Source organism: Ochotona curzoniae, unplaced genomic scaffold (genome assembly GCF_017591425.1).
Source record: "Ochotona curzoniae isolate NIBS_2020 unplaced genomic scaffold, NIBS_Ocur_1.0 contig_2927, whole genome shotgun sequence".
Lineage (NCBI taxonomy): Eukaryota > Metazoa > Chordata > Mammalia > Lagomorpha > Ochotonidae > Ochotona > Ochotona curzoniae.
Window position 1 is genome coordinate 1,084,524 of NW_024465654.1, and position 25,204 is coordinate 1,109,727.

General features: G+C 47.9%; 1 protein-coding gene across 1 annotated transcript in view; it reads left to right on the forward strand.

Annotated features, from left to right (window-relative positions):
- PRMT8 (protein arginine methyltransferase 8) overlaps positions 1 to 25,204 on the forward strand; it is a 69,255-nt gene that overhangs the window by 42,463 nt on the left and 1,588 nt on the right. Inside the window, exons 5-9 of the mRNA XM_040978998.1 lie at positions 4,252 to 4,394; positions 4,998 to 5,085; positions 13,788 to 13,903; positions 19,314 to 19,464; positions 24,863 to 24,984. Of these exons, the coding sequence (XP_040834932.1) occupies positions 4,252 to 4,394; positions 4,998 to 5,085; positions 13,788 to 13,903; positions 19,314 to 19,464; positions 24,863 to 24,984 (620 nt within the window). The remainder of the gene's footprint in view (positions 1 to 4,251; positions 4,395 to 4,997; positions 5,086 to 13,787; positions 13,904 to 19,313; positions 19,465 to 24,862; positions 24,985 to 25,204) is intronic.

Here is a 25,204-nt window from a genome sequence, read left to right on the forward strand (position 1 = left end):
CCTGCCCTGAAGGAGGGGTTTGCCTCCCTGCAGTCCTCCCAGGGGTGGGGCCATGCAGGAGTGAGGCGTCCTTCCCCTACACTGCCAGCCCACCCATCTCCCTCTTCTTCCCTCCTCTTTTATATTGGAGGACTTGAGTTTGAGCCACCTTCTTCCCTAGCCATGCTTAGTGTCTCGCTCCTACTGGGAGCCGTGCTAAAAGATACGTACAGGGAATGCCATGCTGAACATCCAGCAGAAAGTTCTGTTTTCCATAAGCAGTTGTCACACAGGTCCTAGCCAGAAACCAGCTTCTCTCTGTTGTCTACCTACATGCTCTTGCTGCACTCTGTTTCCTGGCCTTTACCTGGTTGATGGGCGTTTTTAATTCAACCTGGGTTTCCTGTTCCTGGTGGTCATTGCCTTGTGTCCTCTCCGTAGGGCATCCTGGAAGGCTCCGGTGGGCAGCTCCGAATCTGCACTTGGCAGTACCACCCTGTCCCCAGCTGTGAATCCACACCATCACCATCTTCTCTGCTAGGACACAGTGGCTGAGAGGGCTTGTCTAAGACCGTACTTGCTGAAGTCCTTGGACGGTGCCCTGGCAGCACTGCCTCACGACTCGCCTTCCTGGTTCACACTCTGCTAGAATTAGCATAATGTTCATTTATGTGCCTTCCTTTCCTCATCTGTGAAATGAGACCAAGATGGCTCATGCCTCCTCAGGTCATGGTAGGGAATTCCATAATTGCTTGATGTAACACTGCGGTGGTCTGAAGTAGGCTTCTTACAGGGTCCTGGGAGTTGATGGTTACATTTGCAGGAAGTGTGTGGAAGGATGCAGTGGCTGTGGTGGAAATGTTTACACCACAGGAATCAGCAGATGCAACAGACCAAGCTTCCAGCTCCCTGAAGAGCCAGATGTGAGGATCTGAACCCTGACAGCACACACCGTGACAACAGCCTCTCTAGGCAGCCAGAGGCCCGGGATGCTAGCTATTATCATTATTGGCGTTTCACTTACCTTGACTAACAGCACTGTCCAAAGAGGAAGTGAGATGAAACATATGTAGTTACTTTTAATGAACCTGTACTAGCAGTGCCTAGCAATTCCTAACTACTCAGGAGACAACCCATTAGGATTCTTAGAAATGAGTTTCACAACTTTCCTCCTCTCGGGGCTTTTGTTATCCACATTCGGCCTTGTGCCAAGCGTGGGGCATCAGCAAGTGTCGTCTAGGATGGACCAAATCTTCGCTCTCGCTGTTTGCAGTCTCACACAGCAGACAGACAGCAAAGCACATGAGCAGAAGCTCGTCAAACTACAAAATGTGAAATTGCTTAGAAAGAAACGGGATGCCATCATGGAAAAAAAAAGGGAGGCAGAGTCTGCTTTTGAATGGGTAACCCCAACAGCAGGCTGAAGTCCTCTCACAGCCCATGCTGCACGTGCACCAATTCCCAACTTTGCCCTGGTGACATCACATCCTGGGCTTGGCATTGGCTGTGGCAGGAGTAGCAGGGTTTCTTTCTTTGTAGAGTGAGTTATTAAACATTTACCAGCACAGCGTGGGTAGGAAGGGGACACTTTTCTCTGCAGGGGGCATGATGGTGCAGACCTTAAAGCTGCCAAGCCTGGCCAATGCTACATGCCATGGGCGGGGGAGTGCTTTGTACAGAAGGCCTTGGCTGCACAGTCTTCCTGCAGTGTCAGCGGGACACGGGTTCCAGGACCCCCACGGACAGCCAAGTCCACAGATGTTCAAGTCCTTCCTATAAAATGGCATAGTGTTTGCATAACACCTACGCACAGCCTCTGCTGCACTTTAAGTCATCTTGACTTACAATACCTCAAACAATGGAAATAGTTGGTATTTCGTATTGTTGGATGAATAATGGCAAGAAAGAAAAACCTGTTTTTGTTCAATGCAGTCACAATTTTTTTCCCTTGATATTTTTCTGTCTGTGGTTGGTTGAATCCGCAGATGTGGATGCTAAGGCTGGAGAAAGCCAACTGGACAAATGCTCTTGTTGCAGGAGGTAGTTTGTCCCGTATACGCTTCTGCCAGAGTGGGTGACTGGGGAACCTGGACTGGTTTGCTGGATGCCTGAGTCAGGGGCAGCTACATTGCTTTATGCATTCTTGTGGACTTCAATCCATTCTGAAAAACCCCAGCCCACCTTGGCCAAGCCATTGCAGTCACCTATCCATGATCATTGTGCTGAGTTGGATGATTCCAAGGGTTCTAAGTAGTAAGTGATCTTTTGGGGTGACAGGGAGTCTGGTACAGGTTCGATTACTCTGGTATGACAGGAGAAATGTTAGGCAGAGCCTCGAGCTCAGAAAATGCTCAGACCTAAGTCCGCATGACTTTACAGCTCTGACCCAGCAGTCTGGGACCTGCCTGCTGAAAGGATCCAGATCAGGTTGGGACATGCTGCCGGGACAACAGTGCCCTGGGACAACATGGGACCTCAAACACTGTGTTTTTGGATGAAGATGGGGCATGGACCAGGAGAGAGGTGCCATGTTGCAAGAGTTACCATTATGGAGGTTAGGAGGCCCCCAGAGCAGTAACACTATGCAGTGTCAGTAATGGGGCCCTTTGCTGCAGGATATGCCCCAGACATTGAGGACAAAGATATTGTGGTAAAGACACTGATGCCATTCCACCCCCTAACCCCCGCACTGCCATCACCACTGGCTCCAGAATGGGCTGGCTTTATCTGTGAATCTGGATCCCAGAGAAAGCCAGGGCAGGCAGCCAAGATAGAGGGTGGCATCAGGGAAGATTGATGGGTCTGGTCTGCTGTGGCTGTTTGTGATGATTCTTTCTCAACCAACCTGGCCAACCTTGGGGAGACGGATGCCTAGTCCATTGACTCCTCTGATTTCCTTTCGCTCATTAGCCTAACCAGTTACCTAATCTAGCCACAACAACCCAGCTGGTGTAGGCAGATCAGGTTTTATTAAAGTTCATCTCTCAGGTGATGCAGAAGACCCTCTGGGGAGGCGAGTGACTTGAGTAAGGCTCTACAGTGAGCCTAGTATTGGGCTCCGCGATTTGATTTTTCCAAACTTCAGTTCTCTCAACAGGCAAATGGAGCCAGAAAGTCAACCACAAAAGTTCCTCCCTGGTTTTCTGAGACAATACCTCTGCAAGCCACAATGCAAGTGCTAGCAATTTTTACAATCATAATTAGGACTAGCTTGCACATCTTTTGTCTCCTCACTCCATGCCCTTTGTGCAGAATGGCTTATTCATCCATTCATCTATTCAACTCATTCATGGTTCCTGGATGTTCACAAGGGGGTCAAGTGCTCAGCCCTGTCTTGGAAATAGGAAGCTAAAGTAGGGAAGCGAGAGAACGCATTCCCAGGTTTGAGGCAGGTGGGGTTCTCAGCAGGTGTGTAGCAATGGGCGTGGCTGTGGCCAAAACTGACATGTGAGCAAAGGGTTGAGAAAGTGCAGAGAATAGAACTAGGGTTTTTTCTGGGGTGAGAAGAGGCATCGGGGATCTTCATGGGCTCCTAAGATACTGTCATACCTGTTATCCTCCCATTTACTTTTCTGCCAGACATCTACTTTTCTGCTCTCTGAAACAATGAGAAATATAAAATTAGGAGAACACCTATCTGAGATTCTATGGGGTCAGCTGAGTCTGGTGGGTGCACGGTGGAAGCTCAAATGAGACTGGACTGGCCTAACTTTAAAAAGAGTTACAAAGCTAAGCAAGTGACCTTTAATCCGAATGACTGTTTCTGTAACAACCATTCAAATCCCCAAAGTCCAAAAAATCCCATTAAAAACAACAACAAAAACAAAAATCTGGATGTCTGATTTGCACACTTGGAGCTATGGGGGAAAGTTCCCAGTTTAGAGTTTATTGCTCCCAGGAGTGCAATTAATTATGATTAATCATTCCACATTGTCTGAGTCAGGGTCTTGTCACAGCTGATTGAACCAACTTTCTGTCATCCTTATGGAATTAAAACAGCACCAGACGCTGACCTCCATGCGACCTTGGGTTGATAAAGCTCTGCTGATGAGGAGCCCAGATGGGATCTGAGGCTGTGTGGCCTACAGTTTCTCAGAGCTTTGATGTTGGTGGCCTTTAAGAAACAAAGACAAAAGAGAAGGAGGCCATGTATACAAATGATTAGGCAAGTGGTTCAGGCATGACCTGCAGATCTGGCTTGGAAGTGAAGTGTTCGTGGCTTCTAGGGGGGTCCTCCTTCCATAGCATGGCCTTGGGCTTCTTATTTTCCAGTTATCACCATATTTAAAGGTAAAGTGGAAGAGGTGGAGCTGCCCGTGGAGAAGGTGGACATCATCATCAGCGAGTGGATGGGCTACTGTCTGTTCTATGAATCCATGCTCAACACGGTGATCTTTGCCAGGGACAAGTGGCTGGTAAGTGCCCCCAGTGCTGCGCCCTCGTTGGTCTGCTCACTGTCTTGCTGCTCTGGCTCCAGCCAACAACCTAGGGAGTGAGGATTTCAGAGGGGGAAGTGAGTGACAAGGTGCCCTCTCCCACGTCCCTCACTATAATACAGCTAATGTGTTGTCAGGGGGTGGGACAATTCTCTCCAGTCCAGTATAGCTAGTGTCAGGATGTGGTCTTGGAGGTCTAACCTTGGCCTCATTTGCATTCTGTCTTGAGAAAATATGAATTTGTCTGTCCAACAGATGCTAGGACTTGCGTGGCTACCAGAGGGCCATGGGTATTGCTCACGCTGGCTCCTCTCGGTTGATGTCTTTCTCTACTCATCACTTGTGTACTCTGACCCTATTGCACTTGTACTATCAACATCAAGGTCCCTTAAATTCTTGCTTCAGAAAGAAAACACTGAACATTGTTGTCTGAATCCCAACCCCGGCCAAAGTGATGGTTCCCCCAAGGGAGAAATGCTGGCAACAGGGGGCTTGTCTGCTGACTCCATGTGCAGTTCAAAATGTGATGTCTTTATCAGGTGAATAGATTACGAGACCCATTTCCCCACAATTCGTCAACAGAAACCCGGAGGGCTTATGTTTCCAGACCGGGCAGCTCTGTACGTGGTAGCAATTGAAGACAGACAATACAAGGACTTCAAAATCCACTGTAAGTCACCATTGGCTTTGTCTCTTGCATGTTGTGGTTGGGCCTCAGATGAATTTCTTGAGTTGAGCGCATAGCTGGCAGCTCTGTGAGATGTATCTGAGACTGTTCTCTAAATGCATCTCATTGGGTCCCAAGAATGGGAGAGCTACTGAAAGAAATTAAACAGTACAGTTGCTCTCAAACGTTCCGAAGTGGGAGAATGAACGTAGAGGGGGTGAAAAGGGAATGGAAGCCATGCGTTTTTTCAGAAAAGAGCAGGACATATGCTGAGAGCCTGTTCAGGAGGCTCAGTGATCCTCTAAGTCCATTGCAGGAGCCGGAGCTGGTGGGGAGGGTCCTCTAGCTGGGTCCATCAGCTTGAGTCTGGCCTTGGAACCACCCAACTTTGCCATATTATTCTGGGAAATGCAGACTTCACTTTGAACAATCACATATGTGTGTGTGCACACACCCTCATGTGCATGTGTGTGTATATGCATACATACATATATGGAGAGATAAGAGAATCAAATCTAAATCTGTGTTCATAGTGTCTTATCAGGTTAAAACACATGATTCCTTCAAAAGATAAGACCAAAAAGAACTTTACAATTTTTAAAAGAATTTTTAAAAAATTATTTCAAAGACAGAGATATTGAAAAGGATCTCCAAAATCTACTGGATCTCCAAAGTGCAAATGCTAATCACATTCAGGGCTGGGCTAAGCAAAGACCAGGATCCAGAGACTCCACCCAGGTCTCCCACATGGATAGCAGGAGTCCAGTCACTTGAGCCACTACCGCTGCCTCCTGGGGTCTGCATTAAGAGGAAACTAGAGTCAGGAGCCAGAATCTGGCACTTGGATTTGCTACCTGGGGCCCAGGGCCTGGGCCTCCCAACCAGTGTTTTTAGCTGCTGGACCAAGTGCCCTCTCCATTCCAAACTGTTTTATCTGATGCCCAAAGGATTCTTTCATTCTATTTAAATGTCATTTCTCAGTGATGTGGATCTGGTTCTTAATGAGATTATAGAAAACCTTCTCAGTCAGAAGCAAGCATGACCAAGGGGTTAAGACACACACAACCAACCACATGATTTACCAAGCCCAAAGCAGGTGGCCAGAAGCTCTAAAACTATCCATCAGAATCAGCACATCTGAGGTTCCTGTCCCAGGGGATAAGGTGCAGAATCAGCATGGAGGGGCTCACAGAGATTCTAAATATATAAGCAAGGGCCACTATCCTGAGACTCTGAAGCTCAACAAATTGTTGCTGTGTGGATCCAAGCAGTTGTCATTGAATTGTTGTTCATACTATTGGCAAGAACTCATCCAAACCATGGAAGTTGTTTTTGATGTGTGTCTGCACCATTCTGGAAATGTTAAGCCAAAGTAGGAAGTTTAGAGCCAGGTTCAAAGGCAAGAGGACCCTATATTCTAGAGACCACCCTGGGTCACTCACTGTCTGTCCCAGCTGGTCTGGTGTGGTTTTTTGGTACTGGTTTCCAGACTGATGGGGGTAGGAGTTCTAGCAAGAGCAAAGTGAGACAGGGTGGCCTAATTCACATGCTTGGATGTCAGCTGGCCCTGGGTTTAATCTTGACTTTGCCATTTGCTGGCTGGATAGTTTTGAGCCAAGAACATCTTCCAGCCTGTGAAACAACATTATTCACCCCACAGGCTTCTTCTGAGGATAAGTGCCATCACGCACAAGAAAGGACAGTTCTTGGTGTTTCTATGGGATGGCGCTGGTTCTGGTCCCTGAATGTGTAACTTACCCTTCTCTGCTCATCACTCTGGCAAGCATGCATGCCATATCTGTTGGTCTCATCCTCCAACATTGCGAAAAAGACCAAAGGCATGTGTCAACAGGATGCATTGCACCCTGGAGCTGCCTATTGGAGATTTTGTTGTGCAGTGACACTCAACAGGGTTTTGTACAACTGCTCCAGGGGCATCTGCACCCACACGTTTCCTAAGCTGCAGCCCCAGGCACGTATTTCCATTCCCCTCCATCAGGCTTTGCTGGGGAGGCACTGGGGTGTATACCTGAACATGAGCCAGTCCGGGGTCTCTCCCTGGAAGCCTGGTCCTCAAAGGAGCTGGCATTCCAGCTGGAGGTCTCATGGCTTGTTGCCATACCCATTGCAATTCTCATGATTTCTGTAATAATAATCATAATAATAATAAATTGGAAACTCAGTCCCATTGTTTTTCTTGTTCTGGAGTCTCTGCTTCCTCCTCCCCGCCAAAAAAAAAAAAAAAAAACCTCAGAAAACAAACACTTAAAACATATTTAAAATATTGCTAAGCTTTATGTTAACATTTTTTTAAGTAAAGGAAGGAAACTCATTTAGAAATCTGTTTCAAATCCACAGGGATGTGGGTTACTCTGAGTTTTAAATCAAAAGTAAAGCCAAAAGACTGCTGGTTGCTAAGGGAACGAGAGTAAGCACATTTCCCAAAGCCAAGAACCAGGCAGGAAGGAAAAATCTTCAAGAGGGGCAGGAGAGTGAGATGTGCCCAGTGCCCAATGCTCAATGCCCAGTCCCTTCCAGAAAGGAAATACTTTTTTTTTTTTTAAAAAAAGCTTTCTTCCCTCCCACCTTTCTCCTTTCCCACTTTCCTTCTTGCCTTCCCTTTCTCAACTACATGCAACATGGACAAGCAGGAATGCACCATGGGCCGATGTTGAGAGGTAGCAGTTAAAGCCTTGTTTGTCATGCCAACATCCCCTGTGGGATGAGTCTGGTTTGAGTCCTGGTTACACTGCTTCTGATCCAGCTCCCTGCTAATGTGCTCATGAGAGCAGAATAAGATTGCCCAAGTACCTGTCTCCCTGCCCCCTATGTTGGAGACTTGAATGGAGTCCCAGACTCCTGGCTTCAGTCTAGCTCAGTCCTTATTATTGTAGGCATTTGGGGAGTGATCCCACACATGGAAGATCTCTCTCTCCCTCTCAGCATCTCTTCCCTCTCTATTTCTCTGCCTTTCATATATAAGTACATTTGTAAAAAGCTGTGCAAAATGCAGAATCTGCCCTCAATTTTCTCATCAGTTAGTAGAGAACATAGGTCTTGAATGAATGAAGCATAGAAGCAAACCAGCAGAAGAGGAATGTACCAAGCGTAGTGTTTCACTGGGAGAGAAGAGGAATCACTTTAAAAATTGTCGACTGCAGAGGAGCTTCGTAGAATCCCCAAACAGGAAAGAAACTCAACGGTTATTCTATTCCTTTGTGAGCTGTTGCATGAAGCTCCTCCAGTACCCAGTACTGCAGTCTGCATCCTGGTCAAGGCACAAGGTTGGACATGAGCTTGTGCTGTGGGGGCAGATTGGAAACAAGAGCCATGTCTACAGCTGGGAACTGGAGCACAAGCCTTCTTGGAGCTTGGGGTGGGTTGGGAAGTCAGTGTTGCCCTTGAGTTTCTCCTCCACATATACACCCAACATCCATTTTACGCAAGGGGTTGACTTTGCTGCTGAAAGCCTCAAAAGCATGAAACTATTGTATGAACATTTATTTTGCCCAGAGTAGAAACTGTTGATGGTTCCTGGTAGGACTTGCTGGTGTTCCATGGCAGGATTTGGAGGCAGTCCCATCGGCTTTGGCAGAGACATTCAAATCCCTGGACCACTGTGAAGAAGGGGGAATGTCGCTGCTGATGTTTCGGGGTGCGAGAGAGATCATGCCAGACAAGTCTAAGATGTACTGGGAGTCTATTAACCAAGCTTGGTGATGGCAGCTCCCACTAGAAATTAGCAGATGAAAAGTCATCATGGCAATCCAATCTGAATCAAAACCCTGAGAGGAACAAATGGTCATTACTGTGCAATCAGTTCATTAAGCTGCAGATCTATGTGCCAACTTCCCCAGCTATATAAATTATCCTAAGTGACATGTTGTGAACAATCTGGACACATTTACAAAGCTGCAAACATTCACCTTCACTGGCTTCTCTATCCGTATTCCAGTACTATTAGACCTTTCCTCTCCTGGAACTCTTGAAAGTATACAAATTAGAAATATAAAACATCTTAGCATTTTTGTCTTCACTGACGTGCCCAAGCAGTGAACAGAGGGTGAGGAACACAGACACACAGGGGTCGTGCTCAGGGGCTACCTGTCCTCAGAGTCTGTGAAAGCCAGAGAGCAGGCAAGTACTGGGGAGGAGGCCAAGAGGCCAGGAGTGCAAGAGCTAGGGAAGCATGACCAAGAAAGGGAGTCCCAATTTATCATGGGCCTTTATGCGGCTTGTGAGCGGAGTGGTTATGCAACTACATAATACCTCTCCCTTTTAGGTTCCAGGTGATAATAAGTGAGTGTCTCAGGTGGACAGAAAGAACCACATGGGTGGGAGAGGCGTGGCTTCCAAGCTCATAACCCTGAACTAGCTGCCTCATACCATAACACTGCCTCCAATAAGAAGTTAAACCTATTCCAAGGCCTCCTCCTTTTTTTACCCTTTTTACCTTTGATTGTTTTTGAGATTTCTGTTTTGGTTTTCAGACACGTGGCTCAGCTAGCTTTCTTTTCTTTGCATTTATCCTACCCATAGCCTTTGCAATTTTTGAATCTGTGGGTTGATTATTTGTTTAGGGAAAGTGTCACGTAATTACCCATACAAATATATCTTCCTCTTCAATTTTCTTTATTTTCTCTTCAAGAAATCTCACATCTTGTTTTACAGATGTATTGGATAGTGAATGATATTGTCTCATCCGTATGATGGACACTTTACTTTTCTCATTTTTTTTCTATTTATGTTTCAACTTGGGTCCTTTGGGTTGATCTGTTTTCAAATTTATTGAATGTTTCCTCTGGTAATAATGTTGCTAAATGATCTCATTGAAAGGAACCTCTTCCTCTCTGATGTTGTGACTTTGGTTCCTAGCATTCCTGTTGACTTTTTGAAAGGCAGTTTTCAGCTCACTGATGAGGTTCCCTCTCCATCACACACATTGTCTGCCTTTCCATCAGCTTCTTCAACAAGTCTGTGACCTTGACTTTAAGGTATCTATTGGGTCTTTCCAACATCTGAGCTGTGTTTGAACCTGGTCCTGTGACTAGTTGTTCTTTTGATGGTGGATACTAATTTTTTCATAAGTCATATATTTTTTTCCTCATTAATAGAGGACACACTGAATAAACAAACAGTAGACCAGGGTCCAGCTTGCTGCTGTGTTGGCTACAACCTAAGTTGCTGACACCCCATTTCAGAGTGCTGGTTTAAGTTCCAAGTGCTCTGCTTCCAATCTAGTTCCCTAGCAATGCACCCGGGAAAGCAATGGACACTTGAAACCCAGATGGAGTTCCTGGCTTCTGGCTTTAGCCTGGCCCAGTCCTGGCTGTTGCATCCATTTGGAAAGCAAACCAGGAGGAGAAAGTTTTTTTTCTTTCTCTGTTTCTTTCTTCCCCTTCTGATAGCCTTGCCTTTAAACTAACTAAATCATAAAAAAAAAAAAACCAGTGTAGAGAGGGAATAATTTTTATGCCCAGAAAAGAAACCTTCTTTTTTCTTGCCAGCATATTAGAGTGGGGAGTTGAGTCAGTATAGTCTGTATTAATAGGTTGTGTTGTTGCTTCAGTTCCATTCATTGCACAATCCATTTCAGTTTATTTCAATCCATAAACAGAAAGCTCACAGGCCCTTCTGGTGTTATTTTTTAAATCTCTAGATAATTAATAACAATATTTCCTGGTGGCCAGTCATCCTTACATTTAACCATTTAATATAATTGCAACAGAAATTTAATCTGTTTGTATCCTCTCGGATCTCAGCTCTGCTGCTGGTAAAGGGGCCTGGTGGGAAATGAATGGTCAGCAGAAGTGAGAAAAAGAAAAAATGGAAGGCCCTGGGTGATCTGTTCCCTAAAAAGCAGAGGGTGGAGAAAAGATAGGCATTAACTCTTCCTGAGGTCATTGGAGGCAATGGGAAGCAAGAAAGGTATTAAATGTTGGGATTGGATTTCTTTTTTGGTTTCATTTATTCATTTGAAAGGCAGTGCGATACAGAGAGGGGGAGGAGGCACAAACCTCCCATCCATGGGTTCATGTCTCAAATGGCTTGGAATTGCCTATGTAGCTTTAAACTCATCAACTTTCAAACAATTTCTACATATCTAATTGGGCTCTCGAGTCTCTATTTTAAAAAGTGCTCCCGGGCCTGGCATGGTAGTTTAGTGAATAAAAATCCTCACCTTGCATGCGCTGGGATCCCATGTGGGTGCCAGTTCTAATCCTGGCAGCCCCGCTCCTCATCCAGCTCCCTGCTTGTGGTCTGGGCAAGTAGTCGAGGACAGCCCAAAGCCTTGGGACCCTGCACCCGTGTGGGTGACCTAGAGGAAGCTCTGGACTGCCGGCTTCGGATCAGCTGAGCTCTGGCTGTAGAGGCCGCTTGGAGAGTGAATCAATGGACGGAGGATCTTCCTCTCTGTCTCTCCTCCTCTCTGTGTATCTGACTTTCCAATAAGAATAAAATAAATCTTTTTTTTTTTCAAGTGCTCGTGATGAACCTACACTATAGAACCACTGAGCCAACATCCTCATTTTAGAATTGAGCCCAGAGAAGGTGGTGTTGGAGGTGTATGTGAACTGCTCATGGTCACACAGCTTGAATGGCAGCAAAGCCAGAGCTCAGATTGCTCAATGGTAACAATGCCAAGGTTTTTTTTTTTGACATGCCAGACTCTTGTCTAAAGCACTTAACATCTGTGATCAAACTTAGTCCTCATCACCTCTCCATATAACATAGCCACCATCATTGCAATCATCCACATTTTAAAAGATTTTATTTTTATTTATTTGAGAGGCAAAGTGACAGAAACAGTGAGAGATGGAGTGGTCTTCCATCCACTGGTTCATTTCCCAAATGGTCATAATAGCCAAGGCTGCAAGTCAGGAGTCTAGAACTCCATCTGGATTACCTGTTTGGGTGGCAGAGGCCCCAACACTTGAGCCATCCTTCAGTGCTTTCCCAGGGCATTAGTAAGGAGCTGGATTAGAAGTGGAGCCACAAAGACTCAAGCCAGCACTTAAATGGGACACTGATGCTGCAGATGGCAGCTTAAGTTCATGCACCTCAACACCACCATTATCTCTGCTATAAAGGAGATGAAACCAAGAGAAAAAGATAGAAAGATCCTGTTTTTGCCCAAGGTAAATAAATGGCAGACTTCAGATGTGGACACCAATCTACACATGAGCCTTTGGGATGTTGCCCAATGCTTGTGTTTAACTTTGATCCATGGAAGGGAAGGGCAGGCATATCGCTGCAGGTGCCTACAGGAGCAGTGTTAGTCTGGATGTGGGTCCTGTTCTTGGAGGGGACAGAACTGTTTCTAGATTCCAAAGGACCTTCTTCCAGGAAGCCCACGAGCAGCACTCTTCCCCCAGCACCCCTTTCTGCTGGAAGTTGGATTCCAGTTTGAGTGATTTCTTGGGATAAGATTAGAGCCTGTCCTGTCCTCCAGCCAGAATCCCCCAAGTGAGTGTTTTTCCAGCCTTCTGCTCCTCAGGGAAGTCTGTTGTGTGCCTTCGAGAACAATCTAAGTGAAAGGAACAAAGCTCCCAGCGACCACTCTCCCACACTGCCCCCTCCCTTCCTCATCCCTTAAGCAGACACAGGGATGGACATGCCCCAAGGGACCATTTGTAAAGAAACTTGCAATCTGGTTAAGATTTGAGAGAAAAACATCTCTACTTCAAGACACATCTAAAGCCATCCGAATAAACAGATAAACGGGAGGCAGGCAGCTGCCCACAAACTGCAAGAGAAGGCAGAAGGTTTTCTGTCAGCAGAGAACACGGCCTTGCTGGGTGCTGTCACAATGGAGTCAGGGTAGTTGACCCAGGGGTTGTACTGTGTTGGGCTGGAGCCCGATCTCCACCTGTGTCATGGTGCATGATGTTGGACCAGGGACTGAGTGTGAACCACACACCAACCAATCCCAGTCACAGTTGTCTTGGTGAGCTGTCTATAATGGCAGTTCTTACTATTATTGGGCAGTGATCTCGGGCCCTCAGACTTTGGTTTATTTATACTCACCAACTTCTGCCCCTGAAATGTTTCTCCCTCCCAAGTGAAGTGTCCTTTCTATGAGTAGCCCAAAGAGTCTGGAAAGCAAGCGCAGCTGGGATGGTCATTGCCCTACCCAGGGATTATTATGGGATGGGTCCTTGGGGAACACTTCCTGGTGTGGAGAGAAGTCAAGATGACTGTGTACTTCCCCAGGCCAACAGACTGAGGTTCCAAGAGGTTGTGTTGCTTGCACAGGGCCTAGGAAGCTAGAGGCAGTGCTGTAGTCCATTGCACCTGATGAAGACCCATGCTTGTTTTGGCTGTGTTGCATCCATGGAAGCAGGTGGGAAAAAGGAAACAGGAGGGTCATTCTGGATGTGCAGAACAACACAGTAATAAGACCATAGAAAGCAGCTGGGGGAGTTCACAGGGGCAGGAGTGTAGACACGCGTTTCAGCTGTGTGAGCTGTAAGGCAGGGACCTGCCTTTTGCACAAGCACATTGGAGAATATGTGGAAGAGTGATGGGCACTGCTCCCCACCAGAGAGAGTGATTTTCACCTGACTCGGATACAAGGGAATCTTGCAGCCCCTTCTACCCCATCCCACTCCTCTCTGGCATGCTATTCTCCGGTGTTCAAGAGGGAGGGTTTTTTTTCCTAGGGGGTCTTGCTGCCTGTCTCATGTCTTGGCCTGTTTCTGCAGGGTGGGAGAACGTGTATGGTTTTGACATGACCTGCATCCGGGATGTGGCCATGAAGGAGCCGCTGGTGGACATTGTGGACCCAAAGCAAGTGGTGACCAACGCCTGTTTAATAAAGGTCTGGAGACTTATCCTGGGTATGGGGCATGCTGGGAACCTGGCTGTGCCATCTTGGAATGCAAGGCCACTTTGGTCAGCACCAGGCGGGCAGTGGTCATCATCTAACACCTTTTGCCTCCCCTCCAATACTAGACTCCTTCAGGGGAAACTAATTCTTTCAGTCCTTCTTTTGTGTGTTTGCATTTCTAGAAGCTAATACTTTATGTTGAACCATATACATAGGTGCTGCTTCATTCTTATTAGACATTAAAATTAATTATTGGAGAGGCAGCTAGCAAGAGGTCCATCCACTGATTCATTCCTCAGATGCTTCAGATGGGTCGCAGCAAGGCCAAGGCTAAAGCCAGAAGCCTAGAACTCCACCCAGGCTTCCCCCAGGGGCAACAAGAACCCTCCTGCTTGAGCCACCACTGCTGCGTCTCAGGGCAGGCGTCGACAGAAAGCTGGACTCAGGAGCTGGAGCTCTTGGGGCTTCAACCTGGGCATTCCATCAGGCTAACTGCTTTCCCCTTGTGTGTTTATTTAAATATAGAAAGAAATCAGTTTTGGATGATCCAAGCTGATTTTCAAGTTTAGGATCATAGTTTCATTATGTAGGTGTTCATCCTCCCCTGAGAACACGAATTCTTATGTGTGTGTGTGTGTGATTTTGTTCCTGCAAATGTTGAGTCATCTCTGGAAGGATCAAGAGGGCAAAACCCAAGGCCACTGCAGTGAGGGAAGTTTCTGGAAGACTGCTATGGGGCTGACTGGCACTGTACCATCGTGGTGTATTAAATGTGTACATACAGCACCAACATTCCATATGGGCAGTCATTTGTAGCTCTGCTGCTCCACTTCTGATTTTGTTCTGTCGCTGTACTGCAGCGATGGACTTGGTGCACGGAGCCAATAATAACACGTGTGACTGATGATCAATAGCCGAAATTTATTAGGCGCATCAGACTTAATACACTGAGAGTCATATAGGATAAGGGTGGAGGTATTGAGCTTATCAACAAAACCCATCAACTGTTTCTATACTTTTGTTTGGAACTCCTTTTGTCTTGTTTATTCCACCAAGTGTTCTCATACAAATGAAATCCAATCAGGTATACCATGCAAAGGATATTCAATCAGTCGCACAAAAGGCACCCATTAAGTTATACTCTTACAAATATTATCCAATCAATTGTAGTCCTGTGTTCGCTGACTCTCTAGGGTCACAATGTCCTACACTGCTCTCTGCTGATGCACCTGGGAAAGTGGCAGAGGATGGCCCAAATCCTTGGGCCCCCACACCCACATGGGGGAGCTGGACAAAGCGTGTGGCTCCTGGCTTTGGATAAGCTCAGCTGTGGCCATGAGGCTGTTTGGGGAATGAATCGTAGATGGAAGATCTTTGTCTCTCCTTTTCTCTGTGAAATTGCTTTTCCAATAAAAAGAAATACATGTATGTATATTTTTAAAAATGACTGATTTATACTGCTGCCCTGTCCAGATGAGAAGAGTCCTCCATGTCTAAACATAGGATATATTGTTTATTTGAAAGATGAGTTACACAGAGTGAAAGAGAGTATCTGCTATCTGCTGGTTTACTCCTCAAATGGTCACGATGACTGGGGTTGGATCAAGCCGAAATTGGAGCCTAGAAATCTACTCAGGTCCGTACTTGGGTGGCTCAGGTCCAAGGACCTGGGTCATCTTGTGCTATGTGCATTAGCAGGAACCTGAAGAACCTGAATCAGAGATGGGAGAAGCCAAGGAGCCAGACAGTCCCATCTGGGATGCCAGTGTTGTAGGCAGTGGTTTCATTTGCTGCATCACAATGCTGGCCCCTCTCACTACTTCTTAGACAAGTCTGTTGTTAGTCCAGGCAGGAGTAACTGTGAACAAACATACCCTTTGTTTATTTTTGCCAGCCCCTCCATCATTGGGCCTCTTCTTTATGGGGAAGTGTCCCTGGGCAGGTAGTTGATCCACAACTTAGAGTTCTGTCAACATTGCAGCCAAAGGCACCTACTGGGGATGGCTTCAGCTTGGGGATAGCATTTCTTCAACCCCTGATTCTTTGTTTCCTGTCCTGATGCCAGGCCTGGCTTGCAGGTACAGCCATAGCAATTCTGTTTTCCTCCTGCTCATCGTGTCACTATCCAGCCTGGTTCTGTCTGGTCTTCCCTTGCCTTTCCTCCACTCTCACACAGGAGCCAGCCAGCATCTTGCCCTTGGTTACACCTGCTTGTGTGCAGGATCATTGCAGCCAGACTTTTGAGGAGGGCTGGGAGATCAGGGACACCCCGCACACTCCTCCTGGGCACTCCCCGAGGTTCGGATAGTGTCTCACAACCGGAAATGTGTGGTGCCAACCTGCCCCTTCTTTTGCCTGTGCTTTCCTGTTCACCAAGGATGAGGATGCCTGGGTTTTCCTCCCCTCCTCCTCAACCACGACAGCCATTCTGTTAGCTCTCTCACCCGTGTTCTAAGAATGCCTCGCTGAGCCTGTTGGGAAAACACTTGCCCTTCTTCACACAGATAATTGCTATTTTCATCGCTATTAATGTTGCAGAGTGTGACACTTTATTATAATTAAGGCTCTGTTTGGACCAGACTGCTGTTTGGAGTCATCATTTGCTGCACTATTTAGTGGTGGGCCCTAGGGCATCAGGCTGATCTGCAGATGGTCCAGTCTGCCAGGGGAAGGAGTGGTTTTGAGCCTGGGGCAGTGCGGGGTGGGGGTCCTTTGTGTCTCAGCAGCTAATCCCACCCTCACAGATGGCCTGGATGGGCACCTGCCTCCCTTATTGACTGTTTTCATGTAAAGTGGTACAGCTTCATTACTTATCTGGAAGGCTTTTGTTCAGGCTCCCTATTGGGATGCAAATATGTCTAGGACCCATGGAACAGTGCCCCTCTGACAGCTGACATTTGCTGGATGAATGTCTGATAGCCAGACCCTCTGGAGATGGAATGGGATGTATGCGTGTGTGTGTGTGTGTGTGTGTGTGTGTGTGTATGCATGCTTGCGCATGCACGCGCTTGAAGTAGAGAAATGAGGGCAGTGATGGAGAAAAGGTCAGGTCCAAATGAGAAGGTGTAGGGAGCCAAGGAAGGTTGTTGACCCAAGGAGTAGCATTAAAGAGACTTGTCAGTTGGTGGTCACAGAGAAGTCTGGGAAGGAAAAAACAGTCTAGGCGGGGATGGAGGTGGGGAGAGCTCCTTCCAAAAGAAGGACAAATCGAACAAATGCTGCTACCTCTGGCCCTGTTCCACACTGAGGATGTGCAAGCCAAAGAGGAGCAGCTGCTACCCCTGAAGAGCTCCAGTCTAATGGCGGAGGCTAGACTGCTGTGCTGCGGGGAGAGGCTTGCTGTGTGAGCCAGCAGTGCACCTCTTGAGAGTGTACCCCAGTGAGCAAGGTGAAGGACCTCTTTCATGGGGTCAGCATCACTCTCGCAGGTAGAATGCAGCCAGAGGAGAAAAGGCCAGGGTGGTTAGAGGGCAGGAGCGGAGTCTGGGAGAAATGAATACAGGGCAAGAGATGGTCTATGTTGGAGAGGAAGAGGTGTGGGGGTCCCTTGGGAGCTGGACCATGCATTTGTCTGACTCTGTGGGTCGCTGTTACAGAGAGGCATGTCTGGGCCCTCTTCCTTGGTCCTGCAGAGGGACCTAGAAACTTGGAGACATGGAAACATGGGCTGAGTGTGTGAGGAACTCAGGGGCCCTGAAGTGTGCACCTGCTGGGCATCCTCCTGGGGGATTCTTGGGAGAAACTAGGCTTCAGGAGCCCATCAGAATCTGCAAACCCTACCCAGGGCTCACCATTTAGTCTAGAGATGCAACAGAATTTACATTTGAAAACTCCAGCATCCCACCACCCCTGTACTACCACCTGCCCTCCTGCCAAGCAACAATCAGAGGGGTCAGCTTCCAGGGGCTGTCCTGGCCGCTCACCCCAGCTAGATTCTGATCTGGCCAGCTCCTTGGGCCACTACTTCCTCTTCTTGTCATCGCTGTGTTCTCAAGACTTCTTTTTGAAGGTCACTGGGTCCTTTGCATCCCTTTCCCCTTTGCTAGACAACTGTAGTGATAAAAAATATCCTTCTGTCTCTATACTGATCTTGGTTCTCTTTGCTCAGACTACTCTCTCCTCACTACTCCTGCCATATTCCAGTCTGGGACCCCTGTGAGTTATCAATATACCTATTCACTTTCTTCTCACTATAATTAAAGACCCGAGCCAAGCTACTTATGAAGGAAAGAGAGATTTGCTTAGTTCATGGCTCTGGAGGCTGAAAAGCCAAATGCTTTGCTGCCATTTCTGGGGATGGCTCTGTGGTGGTGGGTGGTGGGTGGCAGGGCCCCTGTGGTGGTGGGTGGCAGAGCATTGCAGAGGAAGGAGCATATAGCAGCCAGGACTTTGTCACGGTGCTCTCATGACAGCCCAGGAGGCCAGCAGGACCAACTCCTGAGGACATGCCGCAGCCATCTAAGGACGTCTCAACTGGTGCCACCTGGGGGTCAACTCCTACCCAGTGACCTTTGGGGGTCACCCAAGTTAACATCAGTCCATTAGAGGTACATGGGTCCACCTGTTGGTATCACAAGCCACTTGCTCCACAGTCCTGACCAACAGAAAGCTCTTGCGTGGGGGTACAGGGTACCTGCGGGCTCTCCCTTGAACTCCTAAGAGGGTTATCCCAACATCATGGGAACCAGACAGACGGCAGGTTGGCGTCCTTCCCAAGCAAAAGAACTGCATGTTGCAAGCCATCCTTCTGTTAGCCTTGTTCCCACACAAGATTGATTTTCAGCCACTTCCTGCCTGCAATTGAGAGAATTATTAGTTCTTTGTGCCCAACATTCCCCAGCCAGAGCTGAGAATTCCCAGTTCTTCTTTCTGTCTTTTATTTATTGGTGAAACCTGTCTAGCCAGCACAGCTTCCCTGAGCACAGTCTGTGGCTTTGTTGAGTTCAGGCTTGGCTTCTGAGAGAACGCTTGCTTGGGAATTTGAGTCTGTGAGAAGGGGGGCCGTCTGCTAGGACACAGTGTGCTTCTGACAGGTGGGTCTAGGAGGCTGCTACAAGTGTCTCAGGTGGGCGCTCTGACTGAATTTTAGGGACACATCCTCTAATAAACTTCTCCCCGCTCCTCCCACTCCTATCCCCGCCCCTTAATTAGATGACTTACCCTCCTAATTCTACATCCACTTAGATTTTGATTCAAATCTTCTTGGCCATCATTGCCTGACCCTTTTCCACCCTAGACAGGATGGAAGAGGTCATTGCAGGACAGCAGGTGGCCCTGGGCAGGCACTGTACACATCGTGACAGCCCCCCCTGCAGAGTCTGTCTCTGGGTGAGGCTGCTGGCTGAACCAAGACCTGGCTGGGACCCTAAGTTCCTGGCATTCTCTCTCCTCCGGGCTGCAGGAGGTCGACATTTACACGGTGAAGACGGAGGAGCTGTCGTTCACATCTGCGTTCTGCCTGCAGATTCAGCGCAACGACTACGTCCACGCCCTGGTCACCTATTTTAATATTGAATTTACCAAGTGCCACAAGAAAATGGGGTTCTCTACAGGTAAGTTGCATGCAGGCTTTCCAAATATCCCCTCCCCTCCCCTCCCCTCCCCTCCCCTCCTCTCTCCTCCCCTCTCCTCCCCTCCCCTCCCCTCCCCTCCCCTTCCTCTTCCCCTCCCTCCTCCCCTCCCCTGCTCTCCCCTCCCCTCCCCTTTCTTTTCCCCCCATCTTCCCCTCCCCTCTCCTCTCTCCTCTCCTCCCTTTCCCTCCTCTCCCCTCCCCTCTCCTCCCTTCCCCTTTCCTCCCTTCCACCTCCTCTCCTCTCCTCTCCTCTCCTCTCCTCTCCTCTCCTCTCCTCCCCTCCCCTCCCCTCCCCTCCTCTCCCCTCCCCTCCCCTCCCCTCCCCTCCCCTCCCCTCCCCCTCCTCCCCTCCCCTCTCGTCTCTGAGTGTGGCCCCTGGGCCCACAGTACTAGTATCACCTGGGAAGTGGTGAGAGTTAACACAGATCAAGATGCCTCAGCTTGAGGGGCACTGCTCTGAACACCATGGCTGAGAATTCTGGGGTTTCTTTCCAGAATTTTTCCCTACTTGGAAGGGCAATTCCACCTCCTCACGAAGGTACGCATGCTGGTCTTGCCAAGACTTTCTGATTTCTGGCTGAAGCAGACCCCTGTTGCCTGCAGGCTTCCCATGTAGGTAAATTTAGATCAGGGGAGTACAACTGGTTCAGTGGCTTTCTCAGGCACCTTGGGAAGGTAGTGTGGGATGTTGAGTCTAGCAAGTGGCAGACTGCTTTCTCATTTTGTATGGGTTTGGCAGTGGGCTCTGCTTGGATTGCCTACACTCCAACCACCAATGGAGTTCCTTTTCTAAAGAGTTCAATGAATCCTAATTCTTGGTTCATGATGTAACAAATCACTGGCTCCTGCGTAGTTTTATTTTGCTTCTTTCTTTATTAATGTAATGAACACCAATGAACTCCTCCCTTAACTCAGTACTAAAACGTTAATAAGTCATCATTAACTAGAATGTAATTAGCAACTAGCAGTGAATTTATTAGATTGTAAATCTATCCATTATTAAATTGCTATTAATTAGAATATAAATATGAAGTAGAAATGCCTTATTAATAACTGTAATATGATTGTGTTTATTGTTAACCAATGTAAATAAATTAATTCAGATTCATATAATTAATCCCCTTGAGCCCACCACTTAACTTTAATGACTAAATTGCTACTAATACCTTCGCATCCACCTGGATGTTGCCCCCGCAAGCCCTCATGTCACCTCCAGTTGAACTTTCTCTGGCATTTTCTGTGCCCCGATCTATTTTTTTATTTGGAAAAAAATATGACCATATTTACAAATGTAGTTCTGAAAGCTTGATGAAAATTGGGATTAAAAGATTAGTTCATTTTGGTGCAAAAAAAATTGGAATGTGTATTTGTCTTTCTATCACACACTTTCTCCATGAACTTTCTGAAGGCCATGTTCTGGGTGAACCTGAGCTGGGTACGGCTTGCACTCAGCTGTCTTTGAACTTGCTGTACTGCATAGCCTGCAATGTGCAGCCCCCAGCCTGGTTTTCCCTCCCAACCTAGCACTGCAGGCTTCGGGTGGAGAGGGATTCTCAGCAGCACCTCCCCTGTTGTGCTGCCCCAGCACTGCCTCTACTAACGGCCCTGACATGTCTGCAGCTCCAGGCAGGGCTGTCACCCATGAGCACAGGCACCTGGCCTTCCTAGTTCTGCCAGGCAACAGGCTTGCCTGTTGCCATTCCTTGGCATATCCAGGGAAGGGGATGCGGAGTGCAGCTGCTGGGGCTGTGGTGGAAACCAGACGGCTGTGTTAGTGGGGGACGGAGCATCAGTTGGAATAGAGTCCTAATTTCCCCAGGAATCAGTAAGGTGGGATGACTACATGGGACCTAGCCTTCAGCATGTTACATTCAGGCTTGGGCAGTCTCTTTCTCCCCCCGCTTTGCCATCCTGTGACCTTGAATAGTTTTCCAGGTCAATGATGCTTTCTTCCCCGATACATAATCCTTCATTGTCCAGAAAGCTTGATAATCCCTTAGGGAAGACAATTCCAAATTTATAGCTAGAAAAATGATTAAGTCCTGAAATCACCAGCTGTTTCACCTGGAAAAATAAAACTGGAGACAAAATTGCTTTCCATTTTCAAAAGTATCACAGAAGATTTTTGCTGGAAGCCCTTGTCATGTGTTCCTGTTACTCTCTATGTTCCCAACCCTGAACCCCTGCCAAACTTCATCACTAGGCACCTGAGTGTTTTCTCCTTTATGCTGAAGCATCTACAAGGGGCGGGCCGAGGAAGGGAGGGAGGCACACACAAAGTAATGTTTATCTTAGTTACCATTCCCCAAATGTAGCACCATAGCTGATGCAGGATAGCCATCCCCCATAGATATTCGTCAAGTGAATAGTGAATGAATGGATGGCGCATTCACTTGCACGTGTATTCTAGTGGGCATTTTGATCATGCTCAGTTCAAGCTACAAAATATATTCCAGGGCTTAGAAGACTGGGATAGGAGGAAGCTTTAGGGAGACAAAGGGAAAGCTACCGCTAAGAGCAGGAAGCCATCTTCGTAATGGAGAAGCTGAAAGCTTCCATGTAGTTTGTTGTGGATTGTGGTGGAGCTGGGGAGGGAGAGCCTTGTACGCCGCTGAAGAGAGCTCTGGATGTTGCCCAAACCATCTGTGGGCATAGCAGTGTCCTGGATGTTGCTCCAGGACATTCTAGACCAGAGCAAGGCAGCATGGCTTGGTAGGCTGGAGACACAGCTGATGTATACATGCAACCCTGTTTTACCTATGGAAGGATTTTGCACCTCCTAGGCACAGCAGTTCTGTGCTAGCCTACTATGTTACAGGTATGGTGATCATTGGATCAAGTGTCCTTCAAGTAAGGACATGGTTTTTAAGAGAAAAGGAGAGTTAACGTCAAGAAGAATGGAACCCAGGACTGTCCCAGACATGGCAGGAGGTTTGGTCTTCCTCATATATGACAATTCCCTTTATCATCTCACTGCATCATTGTGATGCCTCAGCAGAGAAATATTGGGATTCATCATCACAGAGGGAGGCAATGAAACCAAGGTCATGGTGCAGGTCTGTGGCAAAGTGGGGACCAGAAATTGGGCCTGTTGTTGCCCAATCCAATGTCTGTCCTGCTGTTTCCACCCTAGTGATGCTGCGAGCTGCCCAGTGATGTCAGGCATTGCTGAGTCTGCTTCACTGGGAATGGGCTGGGGGCTAACTCTCAGGGGGTCTGCCTCTTTCCACAAGTCTGAATCTGAGTTTCTTGGAGTTGAGTCAGACCTTCTAAACTTTCATCTGTTTCTTCTGCTGGAGAACCAGGATTGTGAAAACTGACTTACTCCAATTAGTGGCCAGCTCGTGGACTCAGCCCAGACATGGGATGTTTGGAGAAGTTTCCAACCTTTCAGTGCTGATGCTAAAAAAACACTGCACATTTCTGCAACCCCAAATTGGTGCATTTTGGGGCCACTGTCAGAAGCAGGCCTGGGGACTCAATAACTAGCAGTTCTGCCCAGTGACATCCCTGAGGTGCTCCTAAGGCATCTGCCGAGGTGACAGAAGGAGGCCACATACGTCCCCTTGCCTGAAGGTCTTTAGGAAAGGGAGTGACACTCGTCTATGCTAGCGTGGGTAGAGGTGGGGGCGAAAGTGCTGTCAGTCACACGCTGGCATGCGCCACACGCACACAACCAGAAACTAGCTTCTGGCAGCTTCTTCCGTGGGGGTTGGGAGCAGGTGGACTCTACAGAGAGAAGTAGGCCGGGAAGCCGGATGTGCTTGTGGACACAGGGCCTGAGAGGTGCATATTGCACATTCATGATCCCCTTTTCCCTTCCACGTGTGCCAACAACACTTTCTCCCCATGACCTTGGGTTCTCATCGATTTCCCAAATGTACACATTGAAGGCTAACTTGACTCTCAGTCCAAACCACTGACATTTGATCAAGCTCGTTCACTGCAAAGGGCAAAGAAACACTGAGCTTTCCCCATCATTAAAATACATGTTGGAGTTTTGTAAGAGCTTAGAGGTCACCTGTTCTGACCTTGTGCATAATAAACCTCTCTGGTGGCAGTTTTATGAACATCTGCACTGGCAGACTTCAGGCTGTAAAACAAACCCCCCTCTTGCTGGCGAATTAAACATCTGCCTTTCAGCAATTCCTATTGACTGGCTTTTGTTCTGCCTCCAAAGCCATACAGGACACCGCTGAGTCTCCCCACCTGCCGGCTTCTTATCAGGTTCTCTTCAAGTCTTCTCAATATTAGCACTGATCCTGAGTGAATCTCAGTAGGGGAAGGAAAGATCCAGAATCATCAAGAACTTTCCTGTAATTGGGTTCTTCTACAATGGATTGTGGAAGATCGAGTGTAACAGAACATCTGTGGGTACAATCAAGCATCACAGAATATCTGTTCTTTGGGTTCTTCTCATCGTCGTTTCAGTATGCACAGACTGGAAGCTGTGGTTGCAACAGGAAAGCGTGGCTGGTATGGGCTCTGGCCACAGGCAGACTGCAGTTCTGTAGAAGATGCGAATCAGTGGGGAGGCAAAAGCATGCACATTGTGATAGATGCCAGGATGATGCAAGCTCAGCATTCTCGGGGAGCCTGACAGCCAGGCTTGGGTGGTTGGACCAAGATTCCCAAAGGAAATGTCCTTGGAGGATGAGGCAGAGAAGGCAGTGAAAGAGGGAGGGGACGTGTTCAAAAGACAGCTGCTGCATGAGAAGAGGAAGATGGCCCATAAGACAGGACCACACACACTTAGCTGGGAGAGCCATCAAGTGCCCAGGGTCAGGTGGGTAAGACTTCGTGGCAACTGTAGGGATAAGGGCAAGCATCATCTTTTGGGCTTTGGATTGAGGCAGAGACTGTGAGAATCATCTTTTGTTTCTTCTGACCCAGTTAGGAACGCACAGTTGGAACCTCACAGCAGGGCTGGGCCAGTTCCAGGGACCAGAGATGCAGGCAGGAAAAGCCATTTGTCAGAGGGAGCAGCAAGTTCAAAGGTGCAGCTGTGGCGTTTGTACAAAGTTGTCGTTTTAGGGGAGATGGGGTGGGCCGCTCCACAGATCTTGCCCCTTGCACTGTCTGAAGGTCTTCACCCTGTTGAAATGTAGCACTTTAAGACTTCCTTTGCGCTAATGAGTTTAGCTAGAAGCATCTATCTTTTGGTATGACATTTCCTCCTTCTCTGAGCCTGAACAATCTCAAGTGAGTGGAAATCTGGACAAGGGAGATCATCAGGGGTTTGATCCCACTCGACAAGAGTACTACGTTTGGTTGTTTCACCGAGTCCCGTGGGAAGCTCACTGCCCTACTTGGTATCCTGGCCCCAACTTTCTGGGGACCAATTTTCTGACTCTGCCCTCTCGTTTGACCCCTCCCAGCCCCCGACGCCCCCTACACCCACTGGAAGCAGACCGTCTTCTACTTGGAAGACTACCTCACTGTCCGGAGGGGGGAAGAGATCTACGGGACCATAACCATGAAGCCAAACGCCAAAAACGTGGTAAGTACTGAGGCCGTCTCCGTGTGGTCAGCAGAGACAAGGGACCCGTGAGGGCTCCCAGGACCATCCTGCCCAGGAACCTGAGTGTTGTGTGCAGTCAGGGGAGTCAGGGAGGAAGGCAGACAGTGGCCACGTGTGGCTGTGATCAGGTGTGCCTGACAGACTGCAACCTGACTCCCAAATTTCTCCAGTCTACTGACCTCTCAGCTTCCGGCTCACG